This window comes from Porites lutea, chromosome 4 (genome assembly GCF_958299795.1).
Source record: "Porites lutea chromosome 4, jaPorLute2.1, whole genome shotgun sequence".
Classification (NCBI taxonomy): domain Eukaryota; kingdom Metazoa; phylum Cnidaria; class Anthozoa; order Scleractinia; family Poritidae; genus Porites; species Porites lutea.
The window spans coordinates 49,365,659-49,381,756 of NC_133204.1; the positions used below are offsets into that span (position 1 = coordinate 49,365,659).

The 16,098-nt window shown below is 39.7% G+C and overlaps 1 protein-coding gene and 1 long non-coding RNA gene across 2 annotated transcripts; both read left to right on the plus strand.

The window, feature by feature from the left end:
- Window positions 1-3,325: 3,325 nt before the first annotated feature.
- Window positions 3,326-5,528, plus strand: LOC140934017 (uncharacterized). Its single transcript, XR_012165105.1, has 3 exons — window positions 3,326-3,396; window positions 3,933-3,993; window positions 5,347-5,528. It is a non-coding gene; the product is annotated as an uncharacterized lncRNA (long non-coding RNA).
- A 2,061-nt stretch (window positions 5,529-7,589) lies between these two features.
- On the plus strand, window positions 7,590-15,505 carry LOC140934821 (uncharacterized). The gene is made up of 8 exons (XM_073384383.1): window positions 7,590-7,714; window positions 8,003-8,128; window positions 9,057-9,174; window positions 9,650-9,828; window positions 10,138-10,184; window positions 10,713-12,309; window positions 12,957-13,009; window positions 14,057-15,505. The coding sequence occupies exons 1-8, from the start codon at window positions 7,624-7,626 to the stop codon at window positions 14,993-14,995; spliced, it is 3,150 nt and encodes a 1,049-aa protein (XP_073240484.1). The 5' UTR covers window positions 7,590-7,623; the 3' UTR covers window positions 14,996-15,505.
- The last annotated feature ends 593 nt before the right edge of the window (window positions 15,506-16,098 follow it).

A 16,098-nucleotide genomic window follows, 5' to 3' on the forward strand; every position in this document is an offset into this window, starting at 1 on the left:
TGTCGTGGTATTGCTTAAATCCGGCACACTGGAGTTTGTTTTCTGGTTATCGTCATATATAGCCGCTTGTTTTGGTTGCCGCGCAAACAAACTGTTAATCCAATAAAAGTTTGAATAAAAGTTTGAATAACTCTAAGAACTCCGAGACGCTGACAAGCCAAAAGCGACTTCAAGCGATAAAATCACTAATGTCTAAATCTGCTTGATTTCAGAGACCCACACAAAGAAGTACTCTCTCTCGCTTAGATATATTTGTGGACTTCTGAGTAATCTGCCTTTTTTGTTTGAGTTCTCTTCTCAAAATGACGCAATAAAGAATCAATAAAAACAAACTTTGACCTCTTTAGTAGACTTCTTAACGTGGGTCTCTGTAAAATGTTTCCTTTCCTGCAGTTATGCTTGCAGGGCGCGCTAATCAACCGCTCTCAACACTGTGGTAACCACTTATGCGAACTTGTCCTCTGTAGCACAAAAGGGAGCTAAACAAAGTTCGTCCAGCTTTGGGTATAGGTGTCACTGTCCCAACTGCTTCAGCCCAACAACCCGAAAAGCAAATAAATGGCACTTCTTCGCTGGGTTCCTCGTGGATTAAGTCGCTTGTATCGTTAACGCTTCTGTTTTAACAATGCCAGAGTTACTGATTTCTTTCTATTTGCAGCCAAGCAGCTTCTGATTATCCAAGTTGTTTGAGCAATGCATTACATCCTCTTGTGTTCACAAATTATGTATTCATGCCGTGCCCCTTACCTATTAAGGTCCCCCGCCAGTTTTCATTAAATAGCAGTCGAATACTTATTGGTATAAACACATAGTACGTGATCCTGTGGCCTCCTATGCTAATACAGAACTCTCGTAAGAATAATTGGTTGGTTTGCGAAATGAACTGATATGTTCCCAAGAGGATAGCAAACGATAATGATACTCAAATATTGCACCATTTAAATGCAAATAAAGCCTAACGCTTAATTGCTTTTGTTTACTTGCCTTAATTAATCCTTTAATACTGAGATGCAGTCTTTTTGCTGTGCCAGAAGCTTGATATTACGTTCAATTCTTTTATTGATCTCGACGATGACGAGCAACAGATAATTACAGGCATACGCAAAAGAAAGCAAATGAACAAGGCATTTTTCTGAATGGAACTTCAAACAAATGCTTAGCTATTTTTTGAACAATTCGTTGCGAAATCAGCCCAATTTGGGGCTAAATGGTCCTGCATTGCTAGCCACAATGTGTCCGAGACGTCATGTGTTTAATGCCCGACGGGGACTCAGCTCATTTTCATTTTTCCCACGCCTATACCATAATGAATTTTATATCCTTGTAGCTAACAATTAAAAATCCCATCCCAAAAGTTCTCCCATCTGTAGATTTTGTTCTCCTCTGTTCTTTCGGACCAGAAACCTAGATCTGGAAGACTCACGGTTAAGGATCAGTTTTAAAATCCCTCACTTGATCAAGTAAACTCAGCAGCACCCCTACCTCGTCCAGCCGGGGGGGGGGGGGGAGGGGGTTAGTACTGTTAGTACATATTAGACCTACACACGCGGAGACTAAGGCCGTATAAACTAGGTCCTTTTGCGGATTTCTTTTCTATGATAATCATTCTTTAACTCTAAATGGTGTTGCCTAATTACTCGAAGGTTTTCGTTCATTTTTTAATTATTGTTTCATCTCTTCCCTAGACCCTGTCCTTCAATTAAAGAGATACTTGCTTTCGAAAACAACCGTGACAACAACGACAAAAGCTTTATTTGCATGAATCTAACAAATACAGTATAATTGCAAAATCTATTCATGATAACTAATTAAACCAGTTCAGTTGGCTGAAGAACTGCCACAGCAGCACAGTTTAATTTAATATTAATTTATAATTAGTTCTTATAGGGAAGTCTTAATCTATCAGCCCAATGCCGGGTTTCGCTCCGGTCTTCTTCACACCTTTTAATCTGTATCCTTCTTTCTATTCTTTTTTCTACTACATCGTGCGTGTGCTAGGTTATTAGATTATTAAATGATGATTCGCATATCCTTTTCTTGGACTGTAGGCCGTCATGAGCATTCTCAGAGCCTGCTGATTACCCTCCCGCTCCAACAAGTCAAACTCTGACGGTTAGTTATCAAAGGTTTTAACTTAGGCCGCGGTTTAAGAAATCATTGGACCTCTAGATCTCTTCCTTAATGGATTTTAAAATTTAAAAAATAAGTGCTTTTCCAGTCTACGCCATATGCTTTTTTTTAAAATTGTTCACGATAAAATGGTGTTTAGATAAAAGTGTCGGACAAAAAAAACTGAAAATGGCTTAGAACACCTTTTGACACTGCACTGGCTAAACTCCGTTTAATAACTGGCCCTAAGATTCTTGAAATTCCTAACTTACTGCGCATGAGCTCAGTGCGAAAACTAAATTAGATATATTTGTCAATAAACCTCGGTCACGTGCTACGAATTGACGTTTGCCGTTCGCCTTCAGGACGTGATCCATCTCTTCAATCATCCGCTTCTCTTACGTAGGCTTGGATAGTATGTCAGTTTTATTTTGGTGCGCATAGTATTCGTCAAACCTGTATTAAAATCTTGATCATAATTATTTTTTCAGTTCTCTTTTGTGCCTGTAACAGTAGTAAACAATGCCCAACGAAAAGCTTAAAAGTCTGTCATTGTATGATGAAATTTTATTCGATTTACTTGATATAGTGTTATCGTTAATTGAGCTGTTAATTGGACCATTAAAGTCTGTTCACAATTGGCATTGTATTCTTCTTTTTCTAACTTCACAAAAGAGCTTATTTTGTCCAAATGACTTATGTGGTCTTAACAAAAATTGATCTCGAAAGTCAGGTATAAGTGAAAGCTTCCAACCATAGTAAGCCTTGTTAAAATGATATTGCTGATAAGGTTTGCACAGTTTTCCTTCGCTACCTATTAAGAAAACTGATTTTTCGTTACACTGCATAAGTGCTAAACAGGTGTTAACTAGTATTCTAATTACGTTCCTGGAATCAAACGCATTTTTAAGTCAATAGATAATTACCCTGACTTCTCAATGTTTAAAGTTCCTGTTCGTTGCATTACTTGCTTGTTTAGCAAGTACTGAAAGTACTGCTGAAAATCTGGTTTGCCTTATTTCTGATATTTTCGAAAGGACATCTTCCAGGATCGACTATGCAAAGAAGGACTATCAAGGACATTTCTGTTGAAGGTTTTCTGCGAAAGAAACCAAGCAATCGAGTGGTAAGGACGAATAATTATTGCTTTGTTTGTGAAAAAAAAATGTTCAAACGTGACTCAGGCATTTTTTCCTTACGTTGTAGGTTTATTCAGTCAGCGTCACATGGTCGGATAAATCTGCAAATGTTATCTATCGAAGATACAGCGAAGTTAAAGAACTTGAGGTGAAGTTGAACCTATAAAATGGTACTGGCTCCAAGAGTGTACTGAGCGGAATAAACAGTTGATACGTCAGGAGTTGTTGAATAAATAGAGTTGTTTATTGATTGAATTGTTAGCCTGTTCCAGGCGTTCGGATAGTGGAGTGCGCTGTCCCCACGATATGAACGCCTGGAACACTGAGGCTATTGAATTGTTCGATAAGTTTTCTTTACAATGTCTTTGGTTTGGTGAGATCGTGCCCAGCAGTTTTCCGGCAGAGCATTAAATTTTTTCTTGGTACAGCCTGAGGGAAACCCGTTAATATGATCGCCACTATGGGCAATTAAACCCTGATTACAGAAAGTGTGGTTGTATTAAAGAGTTTTTCAGAAAATAAAATGACTGGCTGTCTTGAAAATTGGCTCAAAATAGTGCAGGTCGCAATAACGAGGCGTTTTTCAGTTTGAAAGAGGTGGGTGTAAAGCCGAAGTCCACTATGTACGGTTATGTAACATAATTTAACTTACTTGTGTTATGTTGTTTCTTCTCAATAATACAGCTTTCTCTCCTGGAAGAGTTTCCAAGCTATAAGAAAGAAATAATTTCGTCTTCACTCCAAGGTTAGTAGAGACGAGTAATGATGACAATCTGCATCATTTAGATCTTCAATCACATTGTACGTATTTAACCCATGTAATTAGGGTGGATATAATACAGAAATGTTCTACCTTTTAAAGCCCTTTTTCGTTTTGTAACTCCAATGATTGGACACTGAAAGGCTGCATTTCATTTAGCAGTTATGCGCTTATAAAAATGCAATGGCGTTTTGCACTGCTACATTAAAAAGGGTAGCTTAAATCGGAAACGATTTGTTGAAAAGCACTACGAGTGGACAAAAACAAAACCTCCATGTAATCGGAAGCAACAATGTTGGCCAACAACTCCCAACATTGTTGGATATTACATGTTACATTGAGTCCGGCGACGTTTGCACTCCTTGTTACATGTTCCTGCGTGTTTTTGCGCGTTGCTGCCTGCCTTTCTCATGTAGTAGTATTACGTCTGTTATACTACCACATGGGAAATTTCTGCAATCTGATTGGCTTAAAGCAGTGATATTTCAGCTTAATTTGAAATACCTACATGTGAAAATTGTTTGCGGGTAGTAGTATAAACAAATAATAGCTTGATTTGTATGTGATATTAGGCATAAATACCACTCATGATATTTCAAAATTATCTCAAATTTCACTCGCCTAACGGCTCGTGAAATTACGTATAACAAATTCGAAATATCACTCGTGGTATTTATGCCAAATATCACTACAAATCATGCTATTACCTATACCAGTACTAAAAAACATCCCCGAAGCGTAGCGTAACATTGTTAGATTCGTTTACACAGCTCCTTCCTTATTTTTGGGGCAAAGCAAGCGCGAAAATTTTCCGAATCATTCACGTGTGTAAAGTATTGTCGATCGAATTATTTTAATTTATCAATATTGATGGCATAATGCACTGCAATTCTTAACATTGTTGGGAGTTGTTGCTCAGCCGTTTGCACACCACTGCCAACACTTTCCATGATCTTCATTACCGAAGTTAAATGATATGCCGAAAAAGGTTTTGTATAGTTTCTTCTTCTCGTTCTCCTTATTTTCATGTTCCCCCATCTCTTTCCTTCGTACGAAGATTCTTGTGACATTCTCTCACGGTATACATTGGTCCATATCTTTGTTATATTAAGTGACCAATCAGTGACCAGTGCCTAGCTCTCAAGATGAGAAGGGATCATTGGAGAAAATAGAAGAGGGATTTTCATTCGAATGTCAGCACTTTGTTAAAATTCAGCAGCAAGCAGCATCATTGTCTCTTCCTAAGACTGTGTTTTCTTCAGTGCCCCCTTATGTGCCAGACCATAGTTACATTTTGTTCCGCTAATTTTTAAAAGCATTTCTAACCTTCTGTTTTAGAGAGGAGAAAGATTAACCCAACAAGTGTTCGAAAAAAGGAGGAAAAAATCAAGAATTTTATATCAGTAAGTTAGCAAGTCCAAGCTCATTACTTCTTTTGAGATCTACAAATTCAAAAGACGAGGTTGTGAGAAATGAAAATGTTCACATTTGTTGGCGCTTAAGGCTGTGTTTACACTACATCGGATAACTAGTGTGCTGCCACGAAAATCATACAGGATAGGGATTCTGATCACACAAAAGAACGGTTGTGGCGCCTCAATTTTTGTGACAAAGCGAAGCTGCGACGCGCCGATCTTTAAGGTGGAGGGTCACATATCGGATAGGAGTTTTATACGGTACAGAGTGAACGTAGTCTAATTCTTGGACTTTTAACTACATTTAAACAGTTGCTGGCAGAGTGGGCACTTCTCTTGAAATTCAGTTTTATTTATTACTTTAAAGAAGCTGATGGCTTTTCCTGACGAAATCTCCCAGTCACAGCCGGTGATAAGATTGTTTACACCAAGAATTGAAGATTTAGAGTGGCAAGAATCTGATCGCACTAAGTAAGTTAAATTTTTTGTTTATGTGTGTGAAGGTGTTCATAAAGGACCTTCGTGCTCTTCGTGTATTTATTCAAATACGAGAAAGAGTGTCTCACTAAAGTATCAAAACAACGAGAGGTGTGTTAAAAAGGTAAGACACAACATGAACCGACGTCCATGAGAGAGCATTATTCTTCTGATAAGGCACAATTAAAAGGAAGGCTTTGTAGCCTCTTAAGCTATCCCTTCCACCAAAGCCGCGCAGAAAGTGGGGGATATTTTTAACATTTTAGAACGAAAAAGAAATCTTTCTGACCATTTGAGGCTTCCGCCAATATCATGTTAGGCGGAATGTCATAAAACTAGGATCCTAGGCAATTAAGCTGTAAAATGGCGATGCTACATTTTTTCAGTCTTGGAATAGCCTGCGAGCAAGCTCTCCGGGACGCTCTGGCGGCGGGGAGGAAAAGGAGGGAGAGTTTGGAAGTACGTCTCTCTCTGGAATTTGAATTCCCCTGTGGCTCCCCGTCGAGTGAGCTGTCAGATTTCTGCCAATCAGCGCGAAGCGGAAACGAGCGCGAATGAAAACAAACATTGAAAAGAAAGTGCCAAGGGTAATGACGTCATTACTAATGTCATCTCCGTCCAATCAGCATTTCGCATCGAATTTTTTTATGCAGATATTTAAAATCCAGTGACGTAGTTGCAAGCTCTCTCTTTCCTTTCAAGCCACGCCGCCAGAACACCGCGGAGAGCTTGCTCGCAGGCTAGTCTTGGAAGATCAGTCACTCAGATAAGATGGCCTTTGAAGGCTAAGAGAATGGTCAATTATTTAACACTCCCCCCTCTGATGTGTAACCCAGGTGCATAAAGCAACTTCATTTAGATTAAGCGCGAAGAATTTCTGCTGTTTTCACCGGTGCCGACCATGCACTCTTTTGTCGACCTTTACGAGCCTTGAAATCCCACTCCTCCTGAAGAAATTATATGAAACATTCCTGTACTTAATAATTACCCGCAGGGATCAAAAAAAGGCGAAGTCCAAATCAAGGCGGAATTTCGTCAGAAAGATTTCAGCTACAAGGAAATCTTTAAAAGCAGGTAAGAAAGGTTACGTCGATTTAGAATTTTCCCCTGGGAGTGTACAGAAAACGCACCGCGAGAACTGTCTTTTGGCGATGACTGACAGTCTTTGCAGAAGTCACAATCAGATAATTCAATAATAAAACTCTTAGACTAGTTGTTGATCTGAATGTTCAATAAGTATATTGGCCATCTATAAGGCAAGCGATGATGTCATTGACTGTGAAGGTTCTTAATATGTTGGGTGCATTTCGATCCGTCTTTTGTGATTGTAACATCTTTCGGTTACTGGTCAGCCAAATTTGTCGGTTTTGAAGACATCTTCTATCTTCTTCTTATTGTCTAGTAAAAAATACGCGCAGCCCAATGTATACTACGGAGATGCTAAGTAGTCTCAGTGGCTTGAGCACAGTTTAGTTGTAGTAAATTTTCTTATCTGGATTGCCAGGGGCTATGTCATGCACTATTATTATTCCAAAACAAATTACGCTTTTAATTTGAAAGAAAAGCCTTTTTATGAACCAAATACCTACTACATAAAAAGGCGATTTCCAAGTAGACGTCACACTCCCATTTTACCCTTATAACTTGGTAACGCTTCGTTCCTTTCTGTTTTTTATTTTAAACCTCAGGCAACATTGGGGAGCCTGCGCTTCTGGAGCAATATATGGCTCTCAAAAATTACAAGAAGCAGTACCACAACGACATTAAACTTACTAATGGTTTCACAGTGGATGTTATTGAAAAGCATGAAAGTGGTAAGGATATTTTTAAAATTGTAATCATAAGAGAGAATTAACTTCCTTTAACAAACAAGTTAATCATGCACGCAGAAATGCTCTTTATTGACTTTAGAGCTGTCTTCTTATTATCCTCTTATCCGAGACCGGACCTTAAAGCAAGACAACAATGCTTAGTACTTGTTGAGATAATGTCAGATGCTAAAATATCTAAAACAAATCGTTGCAGACATCACAACTAACCTGCTCTGGCTAGAAATGTAAATAGTCAATTAAGTACTTGTTTGGTTGTGTTCTTTATTGCAGGCTGGTGGCTTGTAGATTGCGATGGTGATATAGGATGGGTACCAGCTTCATTTATACAGCCTACAGCCGGTGGAACTAACAATAATGACGACGACATCATTACTGAGTCTTTTCCTCCAGGACGAGGTAGGATTTCACTAATAATTTCCTTGTAGGACAAAACGGTATCACTGAAAAGCTCCGCAGGGGAGTGTACAATAAACTTCTTACTCTATATCTCGTGCTGTAGAGGGTAAGTGGGTGGGATAACAGTAGAATTTGAAGTATCTGTCCAAAATCTGTTTTTTCATATATGAATAAAACAACTTGAGAGCTGAGTCGACCAAAGCCGGCATCGACAGGCGTATGAATCCAGCGCGGCAACCGCCGCAATGCCATGGACGACCACCTACCCATTATGCAATGCGCACATCTCTGAGAGGTTGAGCTAGTCTCGTTCAAACAAATCAGTATGAGGCTAGCGCTGTGTCAAAACAATACAGCCAAGCTTGAATAATAAGAGGTTACAGGCAGACTACTTATGAATGGTTGCCATGCAAGCTAAGACGTCGACTAAGTCCAAAAAGGAAAAGGGCTATATATTTGTGTTAAGTTTAACAAATCGATAACAATTTTCCTCGGACTGTGCTCTTATCGACCATAGAAATGACTTCAAAACTTTTAAAACTCAAGTGGAACCACGAGCCACAGACGAGTGGTTTCACAGCAAAGTTTTCAACATTTTGACTTCATTTCTATGGTCGATAAGAGTACAGACCTTGGAAATATTGTTGTCGATTTGTTTTTTACAACTGCATTTACAGTTTTTGACGTCCATTTAGGTTGCAGTTTCTCGGGAAATCGTGCGCGAAGAAAGAGAAAAACAAACTGCGCCACCATCACGTCATTTCCACGGTCTGTACTCTTATCGACCGTAGCTCTCGACCAATCATCGTGCGAGTAATCGGTCAGTTATTGTAAAATATGACTTGGAATAAAAAGATACCATTTATATCAAAAGTACCATCATGATTCCATGTCTCCTATTCTTTCCTTTTTTTCCTTTATTTCGCAGGCGAACTGCACATGACAACTCAGTCGTACGAGGCAAAGAATGAGGACGAACTAAGCTTTGACATAGGCGTACACCTTGAAGTGATCGAAAAAACCCTGGATGGGTGGTGGAGAGCAATGTAAGAATGATTAAAATTGCACTAACAGGTTAATCTTTACTCTAAACAGAAACTCGATCTTTAAAGCGTACCCAAGGCATTGAAATAAAGTATTGTAATAGCTAAGGGAGGTTCCCCCCGGTCTCTCTTATTCGCTTTCGTCTTTCATTTTTCATGGCCCGTCATTTGCTTCCAATTTTTTTTTCACTTTTGTATTCTTGCTTCGCTTTGAAGTGCTTATCGTGACCTTAACTCATGCAACAGACAACGGTATTGAAACTTTGCGTAAGCAAATCGCCTACTGGAATACATAAACGAGACATTCAGTTTGGTTAACACGACAGAAACAGCGAGATCATATTCAACACGAGCTGTAAATTAAGGGTCATTACTTTAACCTTGTCTTTTGCAAACATGAGTTTAAAGGAAGCCAAGTAAACATTCAATATGACATACTCGTCTCTTTTAACTATCTCTAATTATCGATCTTTATCAGTTATATGGATAAGGAGGGCCTAGCACCTGCTTTGTACCTGAAGAGGCTTGGTTCCACAGCCGGCACTGCTCAAGTGGGTTTACGGCGAAAGTCTGGCATGAGCATGTGGCTTAGAGAGAACACAGGCGACATTGATGAGACTCATTCAACCAACGGAGTCATGGCTGGTACATCAAACCGTAAGTAATAAGTGATTGGATAGTTTGCTTTCATGAAATAGCAGTGACTAATATTGAAAAACTAGTTCGTGTCCCGAGTGACCGTAATAATCATTCTAAGAGGAGTAAGTTATCTGCCTCGACCCCACAGAAGAAGTTAAATTCTTAGATATGGAATGTCTAGTCAGTGCGGGGAGGAATCTATACATTTCCTACTGCTTGTGTCTTAAAAATCGTCGGCGCCGAATGATATAAGAAAACGCGAATAACAGTTAATGCCTATATATCTCTTGTAAAAAGTTTAGCACGATTTAACTGTTTTGATTTCAGTTTTAGTACCTGTCTGGAATGGATCTCGACGACACAGTTCAAGTGAGGTAAGCTGATTAGCTGGCCAGGAAGCTTAGTCTTGAGTTTGATTTCTAGAGAAGGTGTAATACTCAGGGTCTTGAAGAAGTAGGTATTAGAAAGATTAAGCACCACGGCAGAGGTAACCACTTGAACTGTTTTTCCCACCATTTATAAATGTGAAGAGGTTGGTTTACACGTTATTGGAAAACGCGAGTAACAACGGACTTCAGTTTTTATCGCTGCTGAATACATTAGGCCACCTCCCAAAATAGGGTATATAATTTAGTGCGAGTCTGTCCTAAACAGGGTCATAAAATTGAGGGTTTTGTCCTTAACAGGGTGTGAATTTTAGGAATTTTTTGTCCTAAACAGGGCCAGGGCTTCAATTTAGTGGAATTCTTAAACATTAGGGTTCTCGCCCTTATAATTCTGTTTTAATGCTGTTTTATTTCATTTTGCACCTAAAAAAAGTGAGTCCAACGCAATGTCAAATTACATACCGCAGAATGCTGACTATTCGGATTATTCCAACGTTAAACTTCTTTATATCCTAGGTGGAGCTGTTTTCATCAGCAGAAAAGTTCCGAGAAACCAGAGCGTCAAATCGTCGTTCAATGAGTTATAATGACATAAGAGACGCGCTGCCCAATCGCGGGCTCTATATTTCAGAGCAAGACCTGCGCGTTGCAGATCTTCAAGAAAAAGGAAGCTGTAAGAAACAAAGTCGCTCATTAAGCTTTGCGTCAGTTGGCCTCAAGGAGTTTGCAAGCAAAAAGAAAGCAGAAGAACAGCTCTGTAAATCTTTAACCTCATTAAACTTAAGGAAAAGTTCTACCCAGTCCGAGTGTGGTTTACTCAAAGCAGAGGTTAAGGACGAAAAACACCGTCCACGCAGTCCCTCCTTTAGTTTTTTCTCGAGGAATATCAAGGACCTTTCTAATAAAGAAAAGCGGGCGGAAAATGTTGCAGCTGGAATTAGTGACACCGTAGATGCCACCAACAATATCGCACCGTTTCTAGAATTACCAACGAGACCTTTGGTATCAAGCCCAATTGTGAGAAGACGTTCTTTTGCGTTAAGCCCAGTCCAGAAGTTGAAAAATGAATCTTATGAAGAACCCAGCATGAAGTTTCCCCTGCCAAAAATTTGTGTAACACCGTCCCATAGTGATACCGAAGATGTCCCAGTTACTTCGTGCATGCAGGGTGATGAAGAATGCCAAACGTTAGTTGATTTTTTTAGTGAGAACTCGGTCATTCAGGTTGATAGAGGAGACGAGAAGAGAAATGATACCCCAGATGAAGAGTTTCGAAATAAGCGGTTGCTTGAATTGAAAGCCTGTGAGAATATGAAGAAACACAATAAACATCATTCAACAGAGAAACAAGAGCAAGTAAGCAAGCGTTCCGATATTCAAGAAGTAAAAGCTGAGGAACCGTTTGAGGATTTTTGTGAAATAAGAGAGCTAAAGAAAGGAATACATGGAATGGAGCTAGGTCAGAGGAGAAGCACCGCTGATGATGAGAGAGACGTGGAGACTCCTGTACAAGCAGAGAAGTTTTTATTGAACGAAGCAAGAAATTCGGGTTCGAAAGATTCATTCCAAGCAAATCACATCACCCATTACGCTGTCAGCCCTTACGAAGCTCGGGGACCCTGGGAAATAACACTCTACAAAGGAGATGAGGTAAAAGTGGAAAAGAAAGCTCGCAATGGATGGTGGTTAGTACGGGTAAATGAAGCAGTTGGATGGGCACCTTCTAATTTCCTGGCTGACGTAACAAGCACATATCAGAATGAGGATAGCCCTGTGAATGATGAATCAGGCGTCAATCAAGGAAGAAAGCAGCCAGACTGTGACGGCAGTGAGTACGAAAGCAGTGATGGTAACGAAGATGACAATGTTGATCGTGGCGTCGGTTATGATGCTGCTGTTTGCGCTGATGATGATGATGATGATGATGATGATGATGATGATGATGGTGGTGGTGGTGGTGGTGGTGAGTACGATGATGGCAGTCAATACGAAGACGACGACGATGATGAATACGATAGTCATGACGATAAGAATAGCAATGACAGCGATAGATGTGACGATGATGATGATGATGATAATGATGCTGATAATGATGATAACGTCTTTGACAGCAGTAAGTTTTAGAAATGATTTTATTTTTTACTCGTTCCGTAATTTTCCCCTGAAAATAACCTTTCAACATAAAAATTGTCTTTAGTATCATTTTCATATATACTTTTTTATGTATCATGAGGCATTAAACACATGGAGCCAACAAGGAAGCTCTTAAAATGAGTTGTTTAAGTAGCTAACAATAGTTGAATGACCCAAGAAATTTCCCTAAAAACACGAACAGAGGTGTTGTCTGCACCTTATGTTAGTGAAAAAGGTGTAAACTGCATTGCTTAAACGTTCGCAGGCAATTCATGTATTAAGGGATATTTTCATCTTGATTGCATTTGAAAGCATTTCTGCAGTTTGTGGTCTCTGGTCTAATCAGTATGTGTAGATGGGTAGTAAAAATATTGCCAAAAATAATGAGAAATGCTTTAGTTCTGTGATTGTGTATTCCACCCTTTTTTAAACCCAGCCCCGTCAAATTGTCTCAGTTTTTGTAATGTCAGTTCATATTTGCATGATTTGAGTTGTATGTGGGTTTTATTAAATCAATTCAACCCGCTAAATATTCTTAATATGTATTGCGTCGTGAACAAAACCCTTGAAATTTCATGACTGAATATTACTCATCTGCTAAGTCCTGTGTTTTTGAATTTGTTTAAGGAAGAGCACACATTCGGAGGTTGGCCGCCTGGAAGCAGCGACAATTTTCGGCTGTAAGTGTAAAACATCCAATAGAGTATATCCATTGCGTTTTTACCTCTAAATTGTGTAATTATCATAAACAGACCCGCTAGACACTAAGGGTTATTTCCCTCCGAATAGGGAGCAAATCCTAATAGCGTCCTTGTTTTTAATGCCACATGATTAAGCCTGTCCCTGCACAACTCTTTTTTCAGGGCCAAGAACTGATATCTATTTTGTGCCGTAGCTGATTTACCAGACTGAACATGCAATAAAATCACTTCTCCAACCTTCCTTCCTGTACGACGCAATTAAAATTTGAAATTTTACCAGCCATAGTCAGTTATAAATTCGAGAAAAACAGTGCACAAACTAATGTGAGATATGCGTTACTGACCTAGCGTGGGGTAAAGATGGCTGGCTAAAAAGTCCTTTTACATTTTTATGAACAGTACCCAGCTACTCCTCCCTAAGCCAACATTAACACTTACTTCTCACTTAGGGCAAAATGTTGGCTTAAGGGAAGGGGTAGGTGGGCAGTTTCCCTGAAACATATAATAAGCCAATATCTAGTCTCTACCTTGACTGAACGGTGGCAAGTTAGGTCAATAAAGGATTTTTTATATGGTCACCGAGGCAACTTTTTCCTCGCGAGAAATCCCTAGTAGACAAGATTAAGGCAAATCGGCTAGCCAGTCAGCACAGGAGTCGCCTCATCCTGCTCTTTCGGGCCAGTGCTAATAGAATTTCTTGCATCAGTTTTAAACCTTTAACCCCTAAAAGTGAACAAAATTGAGAAAAACTGCAATTTCCCACCTCCCCAATTTAAAAAAGGAGGTATTGGTGCCATATAAAAGTATTGAAGTTATATTTAAATCGCCACCCTATTTTAAAGAGTCATTTCCACGGATCTTGGTGTGTACCTAGTGATTATTCATTCTGAGTTCCCAGTCCTATGTATCCTTTTCAAATACATCATAACGTTTATTAGGGCCACGAAAAATACGAATGAAAATATGTCATCTTGTTAGTCCGTTGTAGTGGTTATTGATATATATATATTTTTCCAACTTTCAAAGGTTCAAAAGCGAGGATGTTTGGCCGATTCTTACAAGAAAACACGTGCCTCGAGATGGGCCCCTAGTAACCACTTTTGGCCTGAGCCAACAAGTTACAGGGGCCGTACTGTCATCAGAAGCTCATCCGAGACAGAGAGTTCCTCTAACAATAGTACGAGGCCAAGAAGAAGAGATAGTAGACAATACAGAGCCTTCTTCGATAACAATCTACGTTATAAGAAGAGAGAAGTGAGTCAGGGGAGACGCCGTTTCGACTCGTTGAGACCGAACAGGGAGGAAGGTTTTATGCTTCCTGAAGCCAAGGGCTATTCAGCCTCTAAAGGGAAGGGTGGCAAGAAAAGATCTCCGTTAATAAAACAGCAAAGAGTGGCTTCATATGATTCTGGATATCCCGCAGAAGACGAGAGAAGAAAGGGACTCAAGACGATTAAACAGTCTGTCTCGCAAAGTAGTGCTATGGTCAGCAGTAAGATGCGGCATCCGGCATTATGCAGAAAATGTCGAACTCTCACTACAGATGGTTATGCTGTCAGAAATTGGTTTACACCGGATTTGAATGCCTGTGAATCTTCAGATGACGAAGTGTTTGACGAAATCAGCCGAAGTGATTCTTGGTGCGGTGATTTTGAAGTTCCCCCGTATAATCTTCGAGAGAGGAGGGAAACGAGGACAAGAACAAATTGTCACCAAAATCGATATAAACCCAAAGCCACCCCAAACAACTCAGGACACCTCACTCGAGGACGCAGACATAGAAGTGCTTATCAAGCCATGGCCATGTATCAAGCTATGTCGGAAAACGAGATTGATCTTTATGAAGGAGATAAAGTAAAAGTTATTCGTAAAAGCAGGAGTGGTTGGTGGTACGTGAATATTGATCATGAAGAAGGCTGGGCACCGTCAAACTTCCTGAAACCAATTCCGTGGTGTGGCAAATAATCTTGAGGCTGTTCCAGGGGCCACCTGTCATCGGTGTGGAATGACCATACCCGAATGACTAGAAAACTTGTACCTATTATCCAAACGCCTGCCATCACATGGCAATGACATTATAGAACAAGTCGCTATTTTCGTTTAACCATAATGACGTCCAAGAACGTCGAAACGTCGTCATATTAACGTTTGATAAAATTTTTTAAAATATTTTTAAGCAATATTCTATCGCTATTTTTATAGCCATTTTTTGAATCGCTTCTTTATAATTCAGTTTACTGGTACAAAAGTAAGTTTTCAAATTTTTTCATGCACAGTGATGGATTTACTCAACTGCGAAGGGTCACTTATTAAACAATTTAGTTATACTCTTTAATCTTATTTGTGAATAGTCAGTTGAAAAGTTTTCATTTTACTTTTATAGCCCCCGTTGAAGGTTTGTGTTTCAAACCGAAATAACGGGGAAATATAATTCACCATTTAATTTTTGTTTTCTTTATTTTTTCTATCACTCTGCCTGCCGTAAGGATCAGTTTACTGATCCAGGTCTACTTAAGATCCGGCAGATCCTCACTGGTTTGTTGTTGTGGTTTTGTCTTTACAAGACTAGTGTTTCTTTCAGACAGTAGCAGTTCATGGAAGTCTTTCAGGTCAATTATTTCCAGGCAAGAACATTAATATTCCAATACGTGCCATCTACTATCACGTGTTTAAACCCGTTATTCATGCATACGTCTGTCTGATAGCAACAATATCAGTGTCGACATACATGCAACAACCCTGGGGTTGGGGGGAAGGGGTGATTACCGCTCAAAAGGGCGAGAAGTAGCCTCCCACGCAGAGGTTCCTTTGGTTCGTGACGAAGCCTTAAGGACGTCTCTGCATAGGAGGCTAGCTGAGAAAGGAGCGTAAAAAAAAATTGGTTTTAAGCCTCAAGGAGACTCATTTGGATGAGGCTCAAGCTTTACAATTTTTCTGCACTGTTTTCTACTGGCCCCACTGAAAATAGACTACGAGTAGTCCCCCATTTTTCCTTAGGGATGGTAGAGCGAGCGGAACGCGAGCGCGCGTGAAAATCACCTCACGCGAGAAAAGGCGACACTGAAAAC